The sequence below is a fragment of the Corvus moneduloides genome, chromosome 1, assembly GCF_009650955.1.
Source record: "Corvus moneduloides isolate bCorMon1 chromosome 1, bCorMon1.pri, whole genome shotgun sequence".
Taxonomy (NCBI): Eukaryota; Metazoa; Chordata; class Aves; order Passeriformes; family Corvidae; genus Corvus; species Corvus moneduloides.
This window is the reverse complement of record NC_045476.1, coordinates 83,289,227-83,313,133: the sequence shown is the minus strand read 5'-3', so window position 1 is coordinate 83,313,133 and position 23,907 is coordinate 83,289,227. Positions and strand designations below refer to the sequence as shown.

The 23,907-nt window shown below is 37.1% G+C and overlaps 1 protein-coding gene across 3 annotated transcripts in view; it reads right to left on the bottom strand.

Annotated features, from left to right (window-relative positions):
* Window positions 1-23,907, bottom strand: part of LOC116447857 (cadherin-12) — a 432,700-nt gene that overhangs the window by 10,193 nt on the left and 398,600 nt on the right. For 2 of the 3 annotated variants that reach the window (XM_032117539.1, XM_032117553.1), the window contains 3 exons: window positions 8,515-8,651; window positions 1,842-1,963; window positions 1,343-1,460 (listed from right to left, as the gene is read on the bottom strand). In XM_032117539.1, coding sequence (XP_031973430.1) covers window positions 1,343-1,460; window positions 1,842-1,963; window positions 8,515-8,651 — 377 coding nt within the window. Of the gene's footprint in view, window positions 1-1,034; window positions 1,160-1,342; window positions 1,461-1,841; window positions 1,964-8,514; window positions 8,652-23,907 lie in introns of all 3 variants that reach the window. The other variant, XR_004241717.1, reaches the window with a different exon arrangement.

The following is a 23,907-nucleotide window of genomic DNA, read 5'->3' as shown; positions in this document are numbered from 1 at the left end:
TTTAACTTTAACAATCTATGACACACTAAGATAGAAGTCACCAGTAAGTTTGGGAATAAACCATTTTCATTGCATCAGTTTCACAGGAGAGCTATACAGAAAGAGAAAATAAGCACAGTTTATTTTTTCAAATTTATTTCTTCCTGAAGTTTCTTCAGGAATAATAGTTAGCTTATGTTGTTGACTTTAAGTTCCTATTACATAGCCATATCAATAGTGTCAATGGTGCATGTCTTCAAAAATAATGTGGGCCATATATATAATTTTAAGTACATTTTTTAAAAGGGTAAATAAAAAGGCTTTTCCAATTTTATTTCAATTGGTGTATTATTCATTTGTAGCACTTTTAAGGGTTTGGATCACTTAATTCTCAAGAAAGGAACCTTTACCTCACAATCGAGGTAATCTCAAATTTAAATTGAAAACAGCAATTAAAAAATTAAGAACTATATACTTTTTTTTTTAATAGTGATACTTATAACTTGCACATCTGAATGTTTTTGAACTTTGTTGGATGTTCTTGGGTGTTCTTTCTTTGAAGTGTAATTTAAATCCTTTTATATTAAAAGTTTATCACAGTTATTTAAAGATCCTCTAATAGCTGAAATACTTCTTTTTCTCTTATTTGATTACAGTAGTTGTTACAGTGGTGAAAATTTATGGCAGTTTATTATGTTTTAGCTGTGTCTGTTCACAAGACTACATCCTTGAAGATGCTTACAGTAGGAAAAAAGATTGATTTTTTTTTTGTCTTGGTTTGTTCTTTGCCGTCTAACAAAAGAGGTCAAGTTAATAAGGAAAAAAAAAGGTATTCAGTTATGACAAAAATTTGAAGAAAAATCAGGGATGTCAATTGTATAAATCTCCAAATTATTAAGGGTGTTGTACTTCAGCAGCACTGTCCATATTTAGAACTCACTCTTCTGCAGGACAATACATCCTCAAGAAAGCACAGTATCTGGGTACTTAGAAAATGGTTAGCAAAATCATAGTATTTAAACAAGACAGCAATAGTGCCTTGTTTAAAGGTATACCTGCATTGGCATATGGATTCTTCCTGAGATACTGAATGATAAAAGGAAGAAAATAAAACAGGTAGCAGTGTTTTTGAAGGCCTGTAGGGAAATCTCAGCCTTTGGTGTTCTGACAATTCCTGCCCCTAAAAATAAGAAAAGGTGCAAGACCTGAATTTATATTAATATAGGTCCCAGAGAGTTTAGCAATTAGAAATGTCAAATAGAAAAGTTAGGTCTGTAGACACAACTGTAATTCAAAGTAAATATATTTGTCATTGTAACCACAGTCTGCTGCTCTGAAAGAGAGATATGGGTAACCAACTTACTTCTGTAGTCATGGACTGTGAAATTTGGTTTGTTGGAAGCCTCAGATGACAGTTTGAAGGAAAACCTTTGCCCAGCTGGTGACAAATCTTTGTCTGCTGCAGTGATGGTCTGTATCACCTGAAACCAGATTAATTCTGAAGTCAGTTCACTTGTAGAAGTGCAAAGTGAACACCAAATGAATCTATTGAAAGTGAAATCCTGCTGGATAACTGCCATTCCCTTAATACACTGGGCAGTAGAGGCAAGAAGTCTGAATTCTATAAGCACCAGAGAAATCAGAAGGTCTTGCTTTGACACATCTGATGAAAATCAGAAAGATTTACCCTATATTCATGGTATTTAATATTTATTGCTTGTATTAAAATGCTAGTGATTTCTATCAGTTGAATATTTCTGCAGAATACTGACCATGATGTCATTTTAAACCCAGAAATTTCTACTGCTTTAAATAGTAAGGAAAGAAAAAACAAAAGAGCGAGCATTACAAACTTGAAATACCTGTCCTGGCTTGGCATTCTCACATACAGATGTCTCATATGGAACTGAAATTTCAGGAGGAAACTCGTTGACATCCAGAACATTTATTATAACATTGACTTTGCTGGTTAATAGTGGATTACCTATAAATAATTTCAGAAGAAAAGCATTATATTTGTTGTCATCACCAGTCTCCAAAAGCTGTCATAAACTTGTGATCTCAGTACTGTGACTCCCAAAAGCCCTTGACTTCCATTTATTTCTGATTTGAACTAAGAAGAAAACAGAATCAAGCTTATCAATTTCTACCAGACTTTGATCCATTACTCTTCATGGGTTAAAGAATCAATTAGTGTGATTATCAGAGCATAAAAAGAAAAAAAAGTGAAGTTGTACCTGTTATTAAAGATGCAAACTTTTCTCAGATCACTTTTCAATAAGCCTGTGGAAAACACTTCCAATGATTAAAACTGAATTATGTTTTCCACAACTAAATGCAGAAAATCAATATTTATTTCCTAGTCATTGTTTGCATCTTCAAGATATTAAGGAGGCAAGCAGAGCATACCAATTTAGAAGATGGAGAAAGCAAGACAGAAAGATATGAAAGAAAAAAATCTTGCTGAAGGCCAGCCAGAGTGAGTGTTAAATTTAGCAGTGAAACATGCACAACTAGCATTCAAGTATTTGGCCATGTTGTAAAAGGTATTTCCTTAACTGCAAAAGAGTTTGCAGGCAGCAAATACTTTTGTGCAAAAGAAGTGTTCAACAACAGTATATATCATGTTTCTTTCCGCTGTCCATCCTCTACAGATAATCTTCATCAGTCACTAGATGCATTTTAAAAACAAGTTTATTTGCAAATGCAAAGTCTGACAAAAACAGAGACACTATTCCAATACAAAGCAGACAATATTATCTTTTACTTTATGCTGAAACCTCCTGCAAGATAACAAATACATGAAAAATAGTATAGTTTGTGAGTCAGAAGTATAATTATTTTTATCATTTTTCACTTAAGATGAGTGGCAGAAACAGTTAACCACTCAAGAAATCTATGCTATAAATCAGGCTGGTTTAGGAATGACAACATTGGGGCATGTTTAAGTACAAGAGGGCTTGTTTTGAATCCTCAGGAATAAATCATAGAATCACAGAATGCCTTGGGTGGGAAGGAACTTTAAAGATCATCAAGTTCCAAGCCCCCTGCCACATGCAGAGACACCTTCCATTAGACCAGATTGCTCGAAGCACCTTCCAACTTGGCCTTGAACACTTCCAGGGATTGGGCACCCACAATTCCTCTGGGCAACCCATTCCAGTGCCACAGCACCCTGACTGTAACGAATTTCTTCCTCATATCCAATCCAAATCTACTCTCTTTCAGTTTGAAGCCATCCCTCCTTGTCTTGTCACTACACGCTGCTGTCAAAAGGTCAGCTTTCTTGTAGGCTCCCTTCAGGTACTGGAAGGCCACAGTTAGGTCATCCCAGAGTGTTCTCTTCTCTAGGCTGCACAAGCCCAATTCTCTCAGCCTATCTTCAGAGGAGACATGCTTCAGCCCTCTGATCATCTTCATGGCCCTCAATGGACCCTTCAAATATTTGCATTAGGCACTTGCTTTGCAGTTCGTGTAATCCTTGGCATTTCTTTTGTTTATAACTAACACAGCAAGGGACAAAGTCTCTTCATGTTGTCCCTGTAAAAAATTTGCATGATTTCTTCCTTATTCTTAGGAACTACTAAATGCAGTAGTAGTTTCAGGAGTCCTCTGTCAAAACCAAAGGTTTCCCCAATGATTTCCTAGTTACACAGGGCTAGCTGCAAGAATAACTTCATTTCACCTATTTTCAAGTAGTAGATAAACTGACCATGCTATAAACACAGCTTGGAATTTAGAAGAACACAAAAATTCACTACCAAAACCACATATTTTTAGTCCCTACCTATGAATATATTTATTTAATAGAGAACGTATATAATAACATCTCTGAATCCTTGTTCGTTTCCAATTCAGCATCATCCCTACTTGCAGAATGTCTCTGTGGAGGAAGGCATTGTGCAGTAGCAATGAAGACACTGTGTGGTCTAGCAACTAGGATTTAGGCACTGATTCTTTAGATGCCTGAAGAGCTGGAAGAAATCTAGATCACTTGTTCACAGTTGCATTGGTTCCTTTTTATAAAAGGAAACAAAAATACTAAGAAGTTATTTTATTCTGTAGAGGGCAGGACCTTTATAGAGAGATCAGAAAATCCTTGAACAGGTCAAGTTCACACAGCTACTGGGAGAAACAATCTGACTTAAAACCTAGCAGTACTCAACGGAAAGGACACATCAACTCACATGGAGTAACTCAGGTTTTGCTTTAGTTTTGCTTTTTTTTCCTGTCTGTGTTTATTTTAAGATACAACACTGAGTAACAGGGGTTCATATGAGACATTCTCCAAGCACATTAGTAGTTAATGCATCACCACCAAAGTACAGGCATATGCGTTCATTTCCTTTTAGAAATATGTTCACTATGCCTTTCAATAAAACAATGAATGTATTCAAAATTTATGCAGCATGTACATGGAAATAGCCTATTTTGATAATTTCTGTTAGACACAATAGTTTCTTTAAGAAGTCTTTTAGATCCTATTTTTGTGAAGTATGTTATATAAATGACATTTTTCTGCTTTTTGAAACAGTTTATGTAGTATGTGGTTTATATTTTTTAAATGAACAAAAAGATTTGATAGTTTGCCCCTCCTCAAAATCACAACAGGATAGCATGCTCTGGAAATATGCATGAATACAAGTATACTTATGATTTATTTCTCACAGATGGTCTGTGATTTTTTCTCTGTGGTTATTTGAAAGATATATTAGAGGACAAAATCTTCTCTTCCTAAGTATTTCAGCCAAGTAGAATTTTACCTTGCATAAATGGTCTGGAAAAGTCAAATATGAAAGTAAACAGAATTACCAAAGCCTAAGATGGACCTATTTCAGGTTTTCATTTTGTCTATGTGATTGTCTTTCTGCTTTGCACTGACATCAGCTTAACTACTTGTGTATAGAAATGAAGAATGCAAGAAGATCGTGTACAGCTTTGAATTGATAAATAGTAACGAAGACCTGTAATACTTGATGTGAACAAGCATGAAGAATTGCATTTAAAATACTACTTTGCCGGCTTGACCTCCATTTTCTTTGGTTTTTGGTTGCTGTTTCTCTTAAAATCAAGTCTTTTGGAACCCTGTGAACACAATAGTGACGTACATGCTGCTATCAGTGAGTGAGTCACTAAAAACCTCTGCTTATGTCTTTTAAACCCAGTTTACATAAATGAGAAGACTAACTGGTTAAATCATGAACATAGGAATTAAGTAGCTGATTTCATGTTTCAGTTCTGCCTGCAAGATATAGGAAAATTAATTAATTTCATTAACTTTATTTCATCAACTTAATTAATTAGTTCACTTCATCTTCCCTTGTTCTTGTCTGTAAAACAGTGACCATCCTGCTTCCTTTTTTTGCTTGATTACCATAATTTGTTAACATCTTAATGGTTCAAAGATATTACAGCAGTAGAAAGCATAAAACATTCTTTGAATAGTGAGCTTGTGAAAACCCAAGATACCTGAGAAAATAGATGCTGACTATTGAGGAGAACTGGTGATTCCTTAATCCTAGTTATGGTATGCAAGAGAAGATTAACTCCATTTTGAGATTTAAGGTGAGTTTTCTTTAACATTCTCAAAATTTGGGCCTAGACATAGGTGAGTTGGGAAGATGATTTGAACAGGAAGGATTATTATTTTTTTCTTACCCTTAATTTATGCTTTGAGGATGGGAAAGCAGAAATAAGATCTTACGCATTTTATCTAGCTCGTCTTTTGTCAGATGGAAAAGCCACTTCCATACCAGCTAATTAGGCAGCTCATGGAGGAACCTTTTGAACACTGGACTGGTTTTTTTATGCCATTATTCTCTTTTTTTATGCCATTATGCTCTTGGCACAGTTTTGGCCTGGGGCAATAACTGGTTGTGGAAAATTCACGTGTGTGCTGAGAATTAGCAAGGGCAAGGGACTACTCTTGAAATGAACACGAGCCGTGCTTAATATATTGGTTTGGATAGGTTATGTGGCATCAAAAATGTTCAGAAACAGCAGCCATGAAGGCTACTAGGGTGTTGATTTATTTTAAGAATTAAAAAACAAAACAACAAACTACAATGAAATATAGTCAGGTAATGAAGAGAAGTACAGACTAGTTGGGAAGTGAAACGGGGGAAAACAGTCTGAAACATCACCCACCTGCTCATGCGTTTTGTTCCATGTAAAACCCAAACTTTATTTCTATGAATGGGTTAGGGATGTTCTGCATTCAGCTTCCTTCATACCTGTCTTATCACGAGCATGTCTGCAGGACTATCATCCACCTCCTGCTTAAAAACATGTCCATTTAGGGACAATTCAAGAAAAAATAGTTTACAGAATGACGATTAGGATGTGCCTAAAAAGTGTGGGAGGGGTTGTTGTTGTTATTCTCTCACACTGAGAAAACTAAATTTTAGCAATAAAGTTTTTAAATAACATAATCTGGCTGCTACTAGTTATGAGTCTACTTATTTATTCTTATTTTATAAGGATATATTATATATATATCCTTATAGAGAGATAAGGTCACCAGGAAGTGAAAATACTTCAATAACAATATTGTTTGTCCTATGCTGAAGAAATTTTGTGCAGCTAATTTTAACACTGGGCTGCCTTCCTTACCTAGTCATGTATATGTCAAGGCACTGCTCAGTGTGTTTGTTCCGTGATAAGGGATGACAATTTCAGTTTCTATGTCAGCACTGGACAGCAATTTTTTGTATCAATAATTCTTCAAATAGAGCAATTTCCCCTCAGTCTTTTTCTTCAAATGCTGGGTTTTTTTCTTTCTCTCTAACCATTATTTTTTGGTTTTGTGCAGTGTGTCATCCCTCAATCCTCAGCCTTTATTTCTATGCTCTTGGTCAGACAACAGCACATAATGTTTTGACAGTTACTACACCTCAAATCCTCCCAAATTTTGCCAGTTACTGGTATAATAAAGACGTGGCAATTGTTGTTAATGCTATAGATAATGGTCAATGTATAAACATTTTGGGGTATGCTGCAATGAATCACAGATATATTTTAGGTGCAGATTCTTAACATGGCAATTGATAAAATTGGGGATTTCAAAATATATACTACTTGCTACCGCTCTGCTTAAATATGGTACTCATATATATATGTGCACAGACAAATAAACTTCAGGGTAGACATCTTTAATTACCCTTGGGAATAATAAACAGATTTAAATCAAGTCTAATAAAACTGCTTCCTTGCTGCAGGAAAAGAATTCACAAATCCCAAATGTCCTTTGTCCACCACTAAGTCGAAATAGTTAAGCTTTACTGAAACATAGACCATGATGAGACCTTCTTTCTGCATCTACCTGCCTTTCAGTTTATCTGGAAAAAAATTACGGTTCTGCTGGATTTTCTCTGAATATACACCTGCATATGTATCTCCATGAGCTCAATCACTTCTGACAGTTTAGGCTTCTCTGTTAGTGTGTGTCTTTTCCAATCTATGGATAAAATTCAAGCGTTCGGTTGGTGTTCTCTTTATACTTTCAGGTTCCAAGGGGTGAACCTGTGGTTCTTTTTGAGATAACTACAACTGAGATTTTTTTTTTTTTTTAATCTGAAAGAATATATACCTTCTCTGCTTCCCAAATCTCCCTCTTCCTGTTAGTAGCATGTATTAACTTTTGAAGACTCAGCCAAGAAATACATTTAGGAAAACCTGTTCTTTGTTACAGAAATTTGAATTTTCTGACACATAAACAACATAGAATGAATAAGAAATACAGCAGGATCCTCTTCCACAGCCTGTTGATGTCAACAGAAAGAATTCTTTGGTCTTTGCACAACTGCTAAGTGACCAAAAGACTTGTATTCAAAGGGTGAGATATACCTATGAGAGTTACAGTTTGACAAGACCATGAATGCGAAATGCCACACAGACAGACGGCAATGAAGCAAGTTGCTGGTACCTAATAGAGTGGAAGAAGGGACTTCTTATGAAAAAAAGGCTATGCAGAAGACATAAAGACAAGAAATTAAATTATTCCACTGCAAATCACACAGGAAAAGAAAAGAAGGTGTTAGGCATAAAATTTTGGGCAAACACAAGAGCAGAGACGCAGCACAGAGATTAGTTCATTTAGGGCATTAAATCCCAACTTAATTTTAATGCACTTTTTATCTGAGTATCAAATGACTCTTTAAATTTTTCTGCCTTCAAAAAGCACAATAAAAAACCTGTTATTTGACTAACCTAATTCCTTATGAAGTGAATTACAAAATCAGAAATCAGAACTGGAAAGCATCCATACAGCTCCTCATGTTCTCCATGCTGACAAAATGGTTTTCAGCTTCTGAGGGAACTGTTCTTACATGAGGTCTGCTAGCAAAACCTTACTATACAGGGCTGATGGAACATCACACTTATCCTCACAATGAGTCTGGGAAAATTATTTTTATTGAACCTTCTTAAATAAACTCTTGGCAATTCAGGCAGTCTTCACATTATATTTATACCTGAGCATTACATTCTGAGAAAAATACCACATTAGCATATTAATTTAGTTTGTGTCATACTTACTAACTTTACTTGCAATTATAGAGAAATTGTATTGTGCTATGCTTTCTCTGTCCAGTAATTCATTAGTAGCAATGGTTCCTTCAGTAGCATCTATTGTAAAGTAGCTGTCCACATCATTCTTCCAATCGATGAAGTATCTGTATGTGAAAAATATTAAAGAAAGTAGATGCAAATGTGCAAAGATTACTCATTTATCATAGCAGCAGTGTAGCTGCCTCAAGTTTTGTTATTTTTCTCTTCACAGCTATTACCATCCTTGCAGGAAGAAGACAATAAAGAATGATTTGTTTATTTCTTTTTTTGCCAAGTGGGAGTGCTCTGGGGGAAATGGGATATAATAAAAGATTTAGTACTTCTGGTGTTCAGATTATTTGAAAACCTTGAAGTCCCAAGAAGCTGATGCACATCTTCTGTGACCCTGATTACTTATACCAGCCACTTTGGAAAGCACAACATAGGCTTAGAGGGAAAAAGAGAAAAGGTATGTGAAATAGGGTATGTGATGTATGAATGGTGATGAAGAGTGTGCCAGGTCCGGACTCTTTACATCCATTTGTAACTGCAGTGGGCTGGACTAGCCTCGCTGGCTCTCAAAAAGGTGTCCTAAAGGATTTTGGCAGAGTAGCAGCAAGGGAGATGGAGAAGAGTATGCTTATTACTACACATATATAGGATCAATAAAGAGCACTTTGCCTTTGTGAAGAATAGGCTCTGTACCTGTGAGGAACAGGGAAAAAACAATTGTTTTGGGTTTTTTTGTTTTGTTTTGTTTTCCTGAGCCTTTATTTGTCAAGAAGTATGAACACAGGAGAGATTTAAAACTAGAAATGTCTACTTATTTCTTATTTTTCTTTAGCAAGAAATATAAAGCGAAAGTGTACTTGTAAACATAGCTGCTTAAAAGCAATGTGATAACTATCCCAAACCCATTTCCCTTAAATGCTAATTAATTTGAAAGTCTATATTCACATTTGATGCTACTGTTTGTAGTCACAACAGAACAATATTCTTTCTTATGCAATTGCCGCCAGCTACTAATTTCCTTTTCATTGTTAGTCTCTTCATACCTTGATAGTGTTTCTCAAAAACTAGGCAGGAGGAAATTGAGAAAGCCTTTCATGAGCAGTAGGTAATAAGAACAAAATGGCACTCAACAAGTACATTTAGAAGATCATAAAACCTAGAGAACCACTCCTATGACACCTCATTTCATGTAAACCAGTGAGAATAAGAATAAAAGCTGCTATTTCTGTCTCTAATTAGAGTTATTTATGTATTTAATATATAGGGAATGGAATGATAAACACTATGTTTACTTCTGTAGAAGGAAGCAATGGTAGAAAGGGGTATATGTCATATTCCCAGAGAAAATATTTCTGCTTGGTGCTAAGAATGCCAATACCTCTGGTAAGACTTGAAGAGTAAAAAAGCCACAAATAAGGTGATGTGCTTGTTTTGAGACATTTTGTTCAATCAAAATCACAACAAAATTTCTATCTGTAGATGAAATAGGTTATTTCATCAATTGACAGGCATCATTACCAGTTTACAGCTTTAATTGAAAAGCCTCAGAAATGGCTTGCTAAAGGCAGCATGTATCTTTTTACACAGTTGAGCAGGCACATTTTCTTGAATATGATATTATTGTCTACCAATATTTGTAATTTCAATCTCTTTGTTCAAAATTTGCTTGACATTAAAATTATGAAAAATATATAAGCCATTTATTGGAAATATCATTACCCTGAGATACTCTCTCAGGAGCAGCAAAATTACTCTGTCAGGCTTTGCATGTTTAATAAATTATAATTTCTTTCAAAATTAAATACACAGCAACCCACAAATAAATGAGTTCAAAGTATAAGAAAGTAACTTGGCTTTTATTTCCCCCTAGGAAGATTAACTTTGCCTGAGTACCCTGCATAGCACAGTATGAACCAGGGAGGAAAGTACAGGCCTTAATTCAAAGCACAGTGTAGGTGATGGCCTCCTTCACCAGGAGGCCTTGAAACAACAGAAAACATATTAAGTATGACCACTGTTGTGTTTGAAGTGAAGTTCAAGCATGAATATTTGTAGGATTAGAGTCTGATTGTCTGGAAGCATTCACACAGGTGATTAACTTCATGAACAGCCCCAGTAAAAAAACTTCATGCCCATTCCTAAACATAAGCATCAACAGGATCAAGGTTCACAATAAGCACTGCAAGACTGGCACTGCTCCTGCTGACACTTATGGCAGAATTCCTCGTGCCTTCTGTGGAAATGGGAATTGAACAGTTTGATAAAAACAGAACTGTGTCAGTTCTTCCAAATTCATTGCCTTCACCTTCGCTGTGTTCACAGTGTGAAAATTACTATGCCATCACCTTAGAATTGTTAGTACCTTTATTTATTTATTTTACTTTTGGCATTATCTTTAAAGACATCCCTTCCTTCTCTCTCCATGTGCTGCACCTAAGCTTAAATTAGGCATGTAAAAGACTGTTGTTTCAGCTCTTCTCATTTTAAGAATTTACATATTCAGTTAGACTAGAGAAGGGAGAGGTATAGGAGGAATTATTGGAGATGTATTTCCTAAAACATATAAATTTACAGGAAAAGATGCAAACAAGCATCCATTCTTCCTCCTTTGATTGGTTCTCCATGTAGAGTACCCAAGAAAACATACCTAGAAGAAAATCCTCTTACAGGAAGGTCTTCTGGACCCAGAATTGCACCCAGATACTTCAGTAAGTCTATAAAGCTTAAGAAAATAGTGAATGGGACCCCATCTATCGGGTCTTGAAATGGAATTTTTTGTGACATCCCAAGGGGAAGTTACTTTTGGCAAAGTCCCTAAGAAAACATAGTTTCCTTTTCTAGGAAAAAAGCACTCTTTCACACACTGATGCGCAGTGTGAGATTTTTTGTAAATAGGACAGCAACAGCTAATCTTTTTCTAAGGCCAACAGCATAGCGTGAGCTCTGTCCTTAATGTGGAAAAAATGCTTTGAAGAAGAGAAGAAATGGGAAAAATGTCGCTAGCCAGAAAAATTGGTAACTTTCCAGAGATAAATCCAGATATCTGCGACATAAAGCCTGACATTTCTTGTTAGATTGGGATACACAGAGGAACACTGTCGAAATACTGGTATTAGGACAGCTGTCTAAATCTTCCAGTCATGGTCTAGCAGTTTGGAACAACTGAGGTTGGTTTATTTGACTTCTCAGAGTGCCTGCAAGCCAGACCATGGATAAGTGCACTCATCCTAAGAGGCATTTCCCTCCTTGAAAAGTTAGGGAGAACTTACTTGTTGACATAGGACAAAGCAGTATTATTTTTCAGAAGCCCCTGAACAGGCCTGCCTGGCAGCTCTCAGCACAAGACATTGATATAGTTCATATTTACTTCCAGGGAAGAAATTTTGACTTATATGTCTCCCTGAATATTCTTCCCAGCAGAGAAGCGTATTCCATATTATATTATTCTTGAAGGCAGGGAGAGTGTGGAAGTATATATCTTTGCTAACATTGTCTGAGTTTTCTTAAGAAAACTGCTTTTTAGCTGCATTTGCACACCATGTAGGATAGAAGAGACAGAATGGAAATATTTTTTTTATAAAATTATAAGATTCAGGCCTGTAAGACTCACACAGAGTCCACACTGGCTTCTTAGGAGCTCCAAGAATTATGGACATTCACCCTGGCTAGACGGTGAGGCTGCGTGTCCCTCATGAGCTCTCACAGAACAGTCTCATGGTAGAGGGCTCATCTGCTTGCAAAGAGAGGAGGACAACAAGGGTGGAGTGCTATTGAATACATGAGTGACAGCAGGTCATCCTTGTGAGGATAACAGGAACTCTGAGCCATCGAGCAGACAACTGTAGCTGCTTCAGACTGTTATACCATGAATAAAAGAACTGGACAGCTGTCCTGTGCTTCTGGAGAAACCTGTGTGACGACATGCTCAGAAGGGATGGGATGTGGCAGGATGCTAAGGAGGCTGTGAAGCTTAGGACTTGGGAATTATTTTTTGATCTTAAGAACATGGAGGGGAAGACTTCTCCTGTCTATCACAGGAAACACTGTCTTGACAGCAGTGGGGGTTCATCATCACCAAAAGTTTATAAACCCTGTCAAAGTCTTTCTTTGTTGTTCCGTCCTGATATTGACAGCAGCAGTGACACAATGCAACAAACAGAGGAATCATATCAGAGCATGCAACAACTTACACCATATTTACCATCTTCTTTTTTTTTTCTTTTTTTTTTCTTTTTTTTTGGGATGCTTAAACAGAACACAAGGTATTCATCTGTGTGCCAGTGCATTGGCCCTTAGTGGGGATTTCACCAGCTGTTCCCAGCACTCTCAGATCATCTTCTGAAGAGGATGTCATAAACACAGAGAAAGTAAAACTTGTAGGGTATCAAGAGGTACCAGAAAAATTTCAGTTGCACAATGTTGATATGGTGAAAGCTGAGTCATATCTAAGTGCTCTCTTGTGCACTCCTAGTCCAGAGGCACCCCAGTGTTAAGTGCTGACAGCTGCATCCCTCCGTGTCTCAGACAAGCTACTTTGACATCATTTTAGGCTGAAAGGTCTGAAAGTCTTAAAAAAATTGGGCAGACTCACACTTTGCCCGTAAACACCCATACCTCCTAAAAAGCAAGAATGCAAGCAGGAACAGTCTTGTGTAGCTCTGCCATCTCACTGCTGGTGAGAGACATGAGGGGATTTATGAATCTGGAGAAAATATATTTGTTTCCAGAAGTTTTCTTTCTGATACCAGACCTGAAGGATGAAAAGATGGAGCCCTTGGTAACATGGCTAAACTCTGAATATCTGAAAAGGACTATGCAGTTCTTAAACCTTGTTCTTGATATTATGATGGTGTAATTTAAGCGAGGAAATGAGCAAGGTAAGACATATAAAAGTGTGTGTTTTAGAGGAAGAGAAGACTGCTTTAAAGCTACACTGTGAGGATTAAGGCCAAATGCCAGAAGTAAAACTCAAGGATTAATCTTAAAGAGTGCTGAAACAGGCAATAGATAAGCTGCAGTGATGGTAAACATAAGAAGGGCTCTGACCTGCCCAAACTGCTGAAAGTAGCAGCAAAGACCAGTTTGTATAGCAAGCAGGGAAAGGAAACATGGATCATGTCCCTAGAGATGCTGTTATGCTGAAGGTACTCAGTCCAAACTTACTCCTGCAGCAACAGAATGCATACAGAAAAACTCTGAAGGAGTAAAGCTCATTATTCAATTGGAATTGGCATGAAAATGAAAAAGAATCATAAAATGCAGTGAGCATTAACACATTTAACATCTAATCACTGGCTTTACCTATTGTTTTATTGTAAAATAAATAGTGATCAGTAGTTGCAACCCTAAAAAGTTGCCCCCTAAAAGAAGAAAACAAAACAAAAGTAATAAAGAGGGGGACATTCCTTCAATTTTTATTTTTGATAGAGTTGTCCCACATCACCCGTTGTATTCCAGCATAAATGTTCTCACCTGTATTTCAAATGCTATTGTGAAGTTGTACCTTAAGCCCAGCCTGATGGTGAATCTAAGAAAACAAAAATCATAAATTTTCTGTGTACAATCTGAATGATTTGGCTATCAATCCAACTTTAGAAAGCACCTTATTACTTTGACTAAAATTTGTCAAACCAAGAACTGGAATAAACCTTTTTTTTATATAATAAAATTCTTGATGTAATAGGATAAAAAGAAGTATTATTTCTAAGAGAAAGTATGCTCTCAACTATGCTTTTCCACATTATTTTTTTTCCAGCTTCAAGTATTTACTTAATACCTTTCCCTGTACTGAATCAAATTGGAAAGAGGAAAAATCCTCCCTTTCTGTATTATCTTGAAGGGCTGTGCTCTCCTTAAGTCTAAACTCACTTCAGTTGGGTTGCCAGTCCCTTCTGATCTCCCCTAAGAACTTTATCCTTGCCCAGTCACTGTGGAATGCCCCTGTGAATGGTCAGTGGTGGGAGGAGGAGGTGCCTGCAGCCCTCAGAGACTGTGTCTGTCACCCTGAAGACATTTGAGGCAACGTTTGTGATGCAAGTCTCAATTTCAGCAACTCAATCAACTGAAGTAAAGGCAGCTTTCTCAGTCCAAGCTGAATTATTGCTGTATTTTGGTGTTTGAATTTGGTTTAATATTACTCACTTGGAAGGTTTAAGACTGACTTCTTTGAGTGAATTGCTATTGGAAGTAGTTCTGTTGATATGGAGAAAATGAGCAATATGTATTATTTGTAATATTTGCAAATTAGCTACTTTTGACTATGAACCTTAAATGATTAAGGGAATAAAAGAATTTACAGAAAACCAGACTTTTTCTGCTTTGAATGAGAAAGATCATGGGAAGAAATGGGAACAATAAGGTAAAGTTAAAGCTTATGTTCCAAGGATAATTATCCTGGTAATTTCTCTCCTCTAAGTGAAGATCATACAAAATATCAGATCTATTGGCCAAGATCTTCAGAGCTAAGACTAGCTAAGACTTCAGAATATATAGGCTTAAGTAATTCCTCTTTTTCTTTTTAAATTACTTGGGATCTCATTCCAAGGAGTATCCTCAAGATAAAAAAAGGCAGTGGCAATATAAAATCAGCACAACCAAAATTAGGCATTTGAAGGTTAATGGCTTCTGATCATTGTGCTTTTGTGCTCAATAAACATTTCCTCAAAAATTCCTATTTTTTTTTTTTTTTAAATTTGAGAGGGAGAAATAACCTGGTGATAGAGGAGCTTTACAAAAATACCTCAACTTGTCTCAACTCACACTTTGCTGATGTAAAGCACATTGCTTACTCTAGTACCTAGTGACTTGGAACAGTGGCTTTTTTTAAGAAAAGTATTGCAAAGAAAGGTGATGGATGAAATAACAATTTTCTGTAATGTGATAGATCACTATTTGTGTATGTGACCTTAAACTGTATAACTGCATTCACTTTAAGTTTTATTTAAATATTAAACTGCAGGTAAATGAAAGTCAAGAGCTCGTGAAAACTTGGGATATTTGAATAACACCCATCATATCAGAAATAATAAGCATTAGCCTAAAAACATTAGGAACATGAAAACCAAGAGAATTCAATTGGGTTTTGTGATCAGTTAAGATTTTTTGTAATTCCAATACATATATAATTAAATAAATGAAAGAAGCATTAAAGCAGGAGTGGCAAAAGGAGTAAGGGACTGCAAGAATACAAATGAGATTCTAGGTGTGATGAGACTACCTGAAAGCCCAAAGAAATTTTCATTAGCAGAATAATCATGTGCCGTGGCTTGAAATTATTGGACCTCTGCATATAACTGGATGTTGAGAATATGACACTTCTAAAACAGAATTTTGTCCTGGGCATCATGTCATGAGATAAATATCAAAAAATTAGAGGAAGCTTACAGAAAAGCAAGAGAAACTGTCTTGGGTCTAGGAATTCCAAGTTGTAAGGAAAGATTAAAAGAACAAATGCTTAGCTTGGATAAGAGATGAGAAAAGGGAGACAGGATAATGGCCTGCAGATAACTGAAGGGCTTCAACAGCAAAAAGGGAGGGTAGGATTTTTTCAACACAGAGAAGTGAAGGAGCAAAACTCAGAAAGGAAACTTTTATGTTTTGTAGCAAAATCCTTCTGTCAGTGATGTACATTATGCTGCACACCAGAGGAATGACACGAGTGCTGTCGTTGCTACTAAGAAGACAAAGTGGGTAATGCAACAGAGACTGTGCAGTAAAGGAAATTTCTAGAAAGGTAGAATGAATAATTCTCATAGTCTTTGTAATGGTAAATTCTGCTAAATAGGAAACGGTGTAATAGTACCAATCATACTCATGATAAGGTGCAGTTCCAAACATTTTAAAATGAAACAATGGGTTTTGGGTCTTTTTAAGATTGCCATTATTAAAACAAAGGAAAACAGAAAAATCACTCATACAATGAGGAACAAGAAATTCAGAGGTCAAGTCAAGCCTGAAAGAAATGAAAAACTTAGAGAATGCAATGTGTTGAACGGTAGAAGCTACATGTCCTCCAAAATCATATCCTGCCACTAAAATTTCCTTCCTGCAATTCTAAATCCATTCACTGAGTTATCATTGTGTAAAACTCAAACAAATCTTATCACCATATTTACATGTATAAATGTAACTGTAAGTCAGAACTTTATTGCTCTTCTCAAAGGTAAGTGCTAAACTCTTGTGTTGATTACTGGAAGTATCTTCCATTCCAGTTAACACTGAGGAGTGACTTCCATGATTTCGCTGAAGGTGCCATCAAGAATTTTTGAAATGAGTTGCCAGTCTAAAAATATTGACTCAAATACTCCAGCATAAGGTTTTCCAATTGCTGAGCAATTCTTTTATTGCAAAAAAAGGGTACAAAAGTACATGGCTCCCTGCTCTCAGAGTCCCAGCCACCCATGGAACAAAGTGTTTCTGGAGGAGTCAGATGTTCTGTGTGAGCTGCTGCATCATAAGGGCACAGAGACTCATCAGCTGCAAGAAGTTTTCAGCACAGTCTGCCAGGCATTTGTCCACTTCAGCAAGTTTCTCAACAATGAAAGATTTCTGCTTGTCGCTGTAACCCATGCATGCCTAAAGAAGTCATTAAGCTAAAACAGGTATAAATAAATGCAACTTTTTTTTTTTTTTTCCTGTGCTACGTGATAGAGTCATCTGAGTTATTTAGGACTAAACAGGATTGTTAACTTTCCAGTCTTTCTCAGGGCTACAGCAGTTGAATCAGTGTTATATTAATTTAGTTTCTTTTCCATATGTTCTTTTGACTTAAGTATTATCGTGGGCTCTCTGTCTTGTGTTCTTTTATTAACTTGAAAATGTTGTCTCAAACAATTTACAGGAGCAGAAATGCTAAAGAATCTTTTTTCTCGTTTGTGCAGCATGGTAATATGAAATAAAGTCTAAGGTACTACTTGCTCAACAGTAGCAGACAGGTTTTGCATATCATTCATGTTGTCCAGTGCTAATACAAGCACAATAATTTTGAAGTGCCCTTTACACTGCACAACCCAACAGCTATTGTGCTGCAAGCATACACACTATTTTATATGTGAAATATTAGATGCTTAAAAAAATAAAAGTACTTGTTATTGAATAAACTCTGTTAATATAAAATTGTCTAAGAAATACATTTCTTAGTATACTGAAAATAGATAGGACTTCTCTTGTGGAGAACTCCCAGTTTTAATACCTTGAGTTTAATACTATGATGTTCTGCTTGATGGAAGTAAATGCAATCAAACTTACCTATTGTCACATAAAAATATCATCTGCTATATTCATACTAAGAATTACTTGAAAAATCTAATGCTAATAGTAGCAAAATAACATTTGGAGTTTTGTTGTAAAGTTTGCCTGTCATTAACCAAAAAATGTAAAGGATGTTCCTAGGTGGCAGATGCTGTTCCACTAGGTTGTAGGGGTTTTTTTTGTTTATGTGTTTTAAATAATTTATTAAACCATGTCCCTTAATGGCAGCCGAAACTTTTTGTATCTTTGCTGAATATCTTCAGAACACGGCTGAGGCATTAGAGATCAAAGCAAAGGAAACTGGTCTGCTGTCAGATTGTATCCCTTTGGTAATCTCATGGATATCAGGTAGATCCCAGAAGAGCTCCACCCATGCCAATACATAATAATCTCAAATACATTGGTTTTGTTGAGAATTTTTAGGGCAAATACTAGAAATGGAGGGTAAACAACAACAAACAAGCAAACAATAAAAAACCCTCAATGGACAAAACCCAGTCCTATCTGAAGTTTGAAAAGGAACCAGCACTGCCATTCATTACTATCTAACTATTTCCATGAAATCTTAACATGACATTTCTCCAAACTGCCCAGTCAGACACAGTCACAGAAGGGCTTCTGCTGCTCTTCCAGGTTAAGTAGTTTTCTCCTATCCTGACATCCCTCCCTGCTTTGAATCTGCATTATCCTGTAGTTCTCCCAAATGCAATTTCCTTTTCAAATGAAAAGGGACAGTTTGTAAAAATGTAGCTTGGTCTCAGCTGCTTTGTGACCTAACCAGTGTCACACATAGGTCACTGCTCAGTTGTACTTGCAAAACTCATGTCAAAAACCACCTAAAGTGTAATGCTAAGTTTGTATAATAAAATGCAACCAAAAATGAGCAGCCAATGTGGTTGATCTAACTAGCTCTAAGTGCCTTTACTGTCATATAATAACACACAACCAACAGGGGGAGCATAGTTAGAAAGGTCTTATGGCATTGCTTTGTTCCAAGGTATCAAAAACTGGAGATGCCTGTGAGGATGATGCTATAGAAGTGCCAGAATTGCCTTTATACCACATCACACTTGACACATCTAAAAAAATACACCCCCAAGTTTACTAACATACCAAAATATTTCTGTCAGTTTTACTATGATTTTTCTTTCAGCATTTCACACAAGTAGCCATATTTCTGCATGATTTTGTAGAGAATTTCAAATGCACTTAACACTGATGTAAAGCTTTTGTAATAGCCCAGGCTGAGTGCTTTTGAAGATCCCACTGAGGTAATGCATCTACTGCTTTAGGAAGGATAGTTTTGCATTAGTTAAAATATTTTGGCTCAAAAAGCAGAGAATTCCGGGATTATTTTGACAAAAACCCAAATAAATTGTTGTCTCTCTACCCTCTTCCAAAGGAGTTCAGCACTGCAATTTCTCAGACTGCAGTCCTGTGAGCTGTACTTCAGCCTTCCCACAATGAGTGTTGTCTTTACCACCCAGCAGGTAGTGATGCTTAAGAGAAGGACAAAGGAATTGCTACACCTTGGGACAAGGTATCAATGCTTCTTGTCAGTGCTCCATGCCTATCATTTGCATGCCTTTCCTGTAACACTTGATCTCCCACAAGAAAAAAGTTTGGGCCTTTGGCATACTGCTTGACTGGGTTTACAGTCCTTTGTACATGCCTCCCTACTTCTGTGATTTTAATCAGGAGGTTGAAGGTTTAGTGATATTAGAAGTCAGTAGCTTACCTGGTCTGAAATGAGTAGTATCAGTGCAAATAAATTATACTTTGCTCCTTTGGAGAAAATCAACCATTATGCCAAATTAATTGACAGGAAAGCAGTAGCTGCAGACAGCCAAACTAATGATGGGTCGGAGTCAAGCGAGGGAAGCTGTTAAACTTTTCATAAGCTTTATAAATCTTACATAAGAATTTTAGTAAAACATGCCAGGTAATATAGGAATTAAAATGTGCTGCAGTTCAGTTATCAGGCCTTTCAAACTGCCAATTCTTCCTGTCTACAACTTCCCATGATTTCTCCTCCCTCTGCCTTTAAAGGTTTTATTCATTTTCTTATCTGACCCTTCAGTCAGCTCTACTGTCTGCTCTGCATTTCTCATTACCAGCTGAGTATCTTATCAAAAGCTGTTGTCATTTGGAAAATGCATTGTTTTTGTTCAGTCTCAACATCATTTTTGCTGCTTCATTGAGCAGGCAGAACTGCAAGACAGCCAGGCAGAGGGAAAACTTTGTCCTACAGTTTAATTAAGTCTCAGTTTTTGGACTGTGAGCAGCAGTAGAAGGCATGTTGGACTTAACACCATCACTCCCGGCTTAGCAGTCAATACTGCTATGATAGGAAAGCAGCAGAGCACTTTCTCTACCAGCACCACACACTATAGGCCCTGAACACCATTTCATCCTGGTTTTGAAAGGTGTACATTTGCCCTTTGCCCTGTCTGTTCTTTCCCCCTTCATCCAGCCCATAGCAGGAAGAACCTGCCACCTGCATTCCCCAAGGCACCCAAGTACCAGAGGGCACATCTCACCCTTGGTGAAAAGACAGTAGGGCTCCTGCTTTGCTGGTTTTAGGTGGGGAAAGAGCATGCTGGGATGGGTGTCTGGGTGTCTGTGAGTATCTCTACTAATGGGCAGAGTGAGAATAGAAAGATGGAGCAAGTAAATCTGAGAGGATGCCTCAATCCTGAAGAAAGATGAGAGGGGGGAAAGCAGATGCTATGACTCCATTAGACAGTCAGCCTCAGTAGAAGCCTAAACTTTACTTTGCATTTGGATGCATCTGACCTAAACCCCAAAGGGTAAGAAAGAGATGCTTCCTGAGCTGCTGTTCCGATGCCTGGCTTGGAATGTTTTGTCTTCTGATAAAGTGCTAAGGCATTAAATACCTAAATACTATAAAGGAGAGCTGGCCTACTGGCATATATTCAATAGGAATAATCGATTGTTTTCTTTTGCATTGTGTAAATATGTAAATATTAGCTCTGCTCTATATCTTTTGGAACCAAAATCTGAACAAATGTCTTTTTATCCATTTAAAAAGATGAAGTAAAATTCTGATGCTGAGACAATCAAAGGAAAAGGAAATAAAGTAATCATGCTGACTCTAGAGAAAACTGCAGTGCACAGTAAAAAAATTATTGCTTGCTTAGATCATCAGTTGGGACTCACTTGGTTTGTCAGCTGGATCTGCAAGAGGAAACAGTGAAGTCAAGAATTGGAGGCTTCATTGTGCTGCTTTGAAGCTGATTTGGTGAAATGTTTATAAAAAAAGAGATTATTCAGAACAGCTCTGATGCTGCAGAGCTGCTGCATTTTTGTCTTTTCTTTCTCCTCCCCAAGCCTCTGATGTATCAAGGAATGCAGAATCTGCAGAGGTCTGTATATGTATACATCACCTTTTCGAAGGTTTTATGAATTTCATGAGGGCACCAGGCAAAAGTTGCTGTATAATTTGCATGCTGATACTCTGACCTGAGCATCAGGTGCCTATCTGAGCTGAATTTCTGTGCTGTGTTTCCTTCACACTATTTTCAGATTTATTTTCTAAAATAATCTGCTGTTATAGATCTGTATACTTACTATTTCAATGAATGCTGACAGCAGTTTTTTAGCCATCATAGATTCCCTGCCTTTATTTTCCACAGGTTCTATTCCAGCTTATTAAAGATGGATGCCACAGAATCATAAAAAGGTGGAAGTTGGTAGGTACCTCTAGAGGTCATTTGGTCCAAACCCTCCATTTAAGCAGGGACACCTAGAGCCATTCACCCAGGACCAACTCCAAATGGTTTTTTTTAATATCTCCACAGAGAGATATTCCACCACCTCCCTGGGCAATCTGTGCCAGTGCTTGGTCAACCTCACAGCAAGAAGTGTTTTCTGTTCCTGATATCCAGAGGAAACCTGTTTCAGTTTGTGCCCACTGCCTCTTGTCCTGTCCCTGGACACCACTGGGCAGAAGCTGTCTCCATCCTCTTTGCACCCTCCCTTCAGGTGCTCCTATGGGCACTAAGTGCATTTATCTTCTCTTCCCTGGACTGAACATTTCCAACTCTCTCAGCCTTTCCTCATAGAAAGAATACTTCAGTTCCTTCATCATTTTCACAGCCCTTTGCTGGACTCCCTCCAGTATGTCCATATCTTTCCTGTAATGAGAAGCCCAGAATTAAGACACAGTAGAAGTAGAAATATCTGAGATCTGTTTGTGTCTACAGTCAGAATATGACTGAAACTTCCAAACACAGAGATTCCAAAAAATGTAAAACTCTCAAAAACCCTGTTATTTAAACTTTATTAACAAGCCTGAAAGCAAAAACCAAACAAACAAGCAAAGTGCAAAATATGTAAGAAAATCTGTATGCAATAACTTTTTAAACATAATAATAAACTTGAGTACTTTAGGACCGGAAAGTATAGTCAATACTTACAAAGAGATCTAAAGGATAAATTCAGAATGAAAGGACTTGGAATCTGACTAGATTGCGATGGTAGTTATCCTTGTGGAAAGGGATGAAAGACCTTAAATGAAAATATTGGGAAGCTTATTTATTATTCTATACTAGTGAGATAGCTTCAGGATCATCTTGGTGTACCAAAGTGCAGATTACCAACTAACACGTTTCCCTGTAGCACGTAGGTTTTCCTTAGACATAGTTTTAAGTCCTGAGCCTTCATAATCCTCTGTCAAGCCCTGAGAGGTTCACCGATTGAGGTGATATGATAATGGCTGCAGCCATTAAAACTCTGTTTTAACCTCACAATTGCTTTCCAGAATCCCTGAGAAACTCATTGCTGGAGAAATCTGGAATAAGAGTTCTTGATGAAAAATCGTGAGGACTATTGTTTGAGGCAAAAGTACAGTGTGTGCCTCTGGGATGAGAACGGGCTTTGTAAAATCGCATCACCAGGTGGTACAAGTGCTGTGAAATAAACTAGAAATTATTATGAACTATTATGATCATATTGTTCTTTCCCTTCACTTTGGCTACTTAGCTGTTCTCAATTAATTTAAAAGCTTTCCTTGCCAGGTTGTTTTTTGCCTTGGATCTGAATGCATAATTCTTGATTTTCAGCATCCACTTCCTTCACAAACAGGCCGTTCACTGAGAGCCGTAGTCCATAAACTTCTTGGGTCTATACATCTATTTCAGTTCAATCTCCTGACTGACATTTTATAGCATAATATGACTGCATATGCCAGCTGAAGATCACTTGCTGTTTTTCACAAGCTTCAGTAACTTGATAAATTACTGGCTGTAAATAAAGGTTACTAGCCTCTCTCAGTTTTAGACTTTGTTTCCAGTTGCTTTTGACTTGCTGGACTTAGGAAATAATATTTCATGCTTCAAGTGCATCCAGGAGTTGATCTAGGAAAATTTATGCATGTCAAATGCATCCCACTAGTCCTTTATTTGGGAAGGTCTGATTTTTCTCTAGCACAGTCTTTCTGACTTGTGCCAGAAAGTACTTACCTTTGCTCCATGTTCCTGCCAGTCTTGAGAAAACCCACACAGATCAAAATGTCATTCTACATGTGTCCCAAAATTGCAAAGAAGGATTTTTAATGCACGACTCTGTCTGTTTCCAGTGAACCTGCTGCAGCATCACAGAGGGCTAATGAGTGACTACAATTACCTTCCCCCCGATCGTGTGTGATTGCTTCAGCCTTAAGTATATAGATTTAAGATTAAGACAAATTCACACCTTTTTCGTTATTTCTCCTTGTAGTATCTCCAAGCCTATCACTGAATCAAGGTACCACAGACTCTGAATTGATTCAACTGAGCCACTTGCCAGCTGAGCTGTGATAACTGTCTGTGTGCATCTAATCCATTCCAAGCGTAAAATAAATTGTATTAATTTAAACTACCATGAAGGGGACTAGCATAATAATTTGTTACATCTTGTTTCATGGTAAAGGTAAAGCAGAGACTGTAACTCTGCTGTGACTGCTAGAAAACAGCTCCTTTTGAAGGACAATTTATACACAGAATAGGAAAGCTTTTTCTGCCTTCTGTTTGAAGAGAAGTCACTTTTCTGTCCAGTCCCTTAAAACCAACCAGTCACTGAGGAGGAAGACAAGTCATTCAAACCTAGAGAATGGCAGAA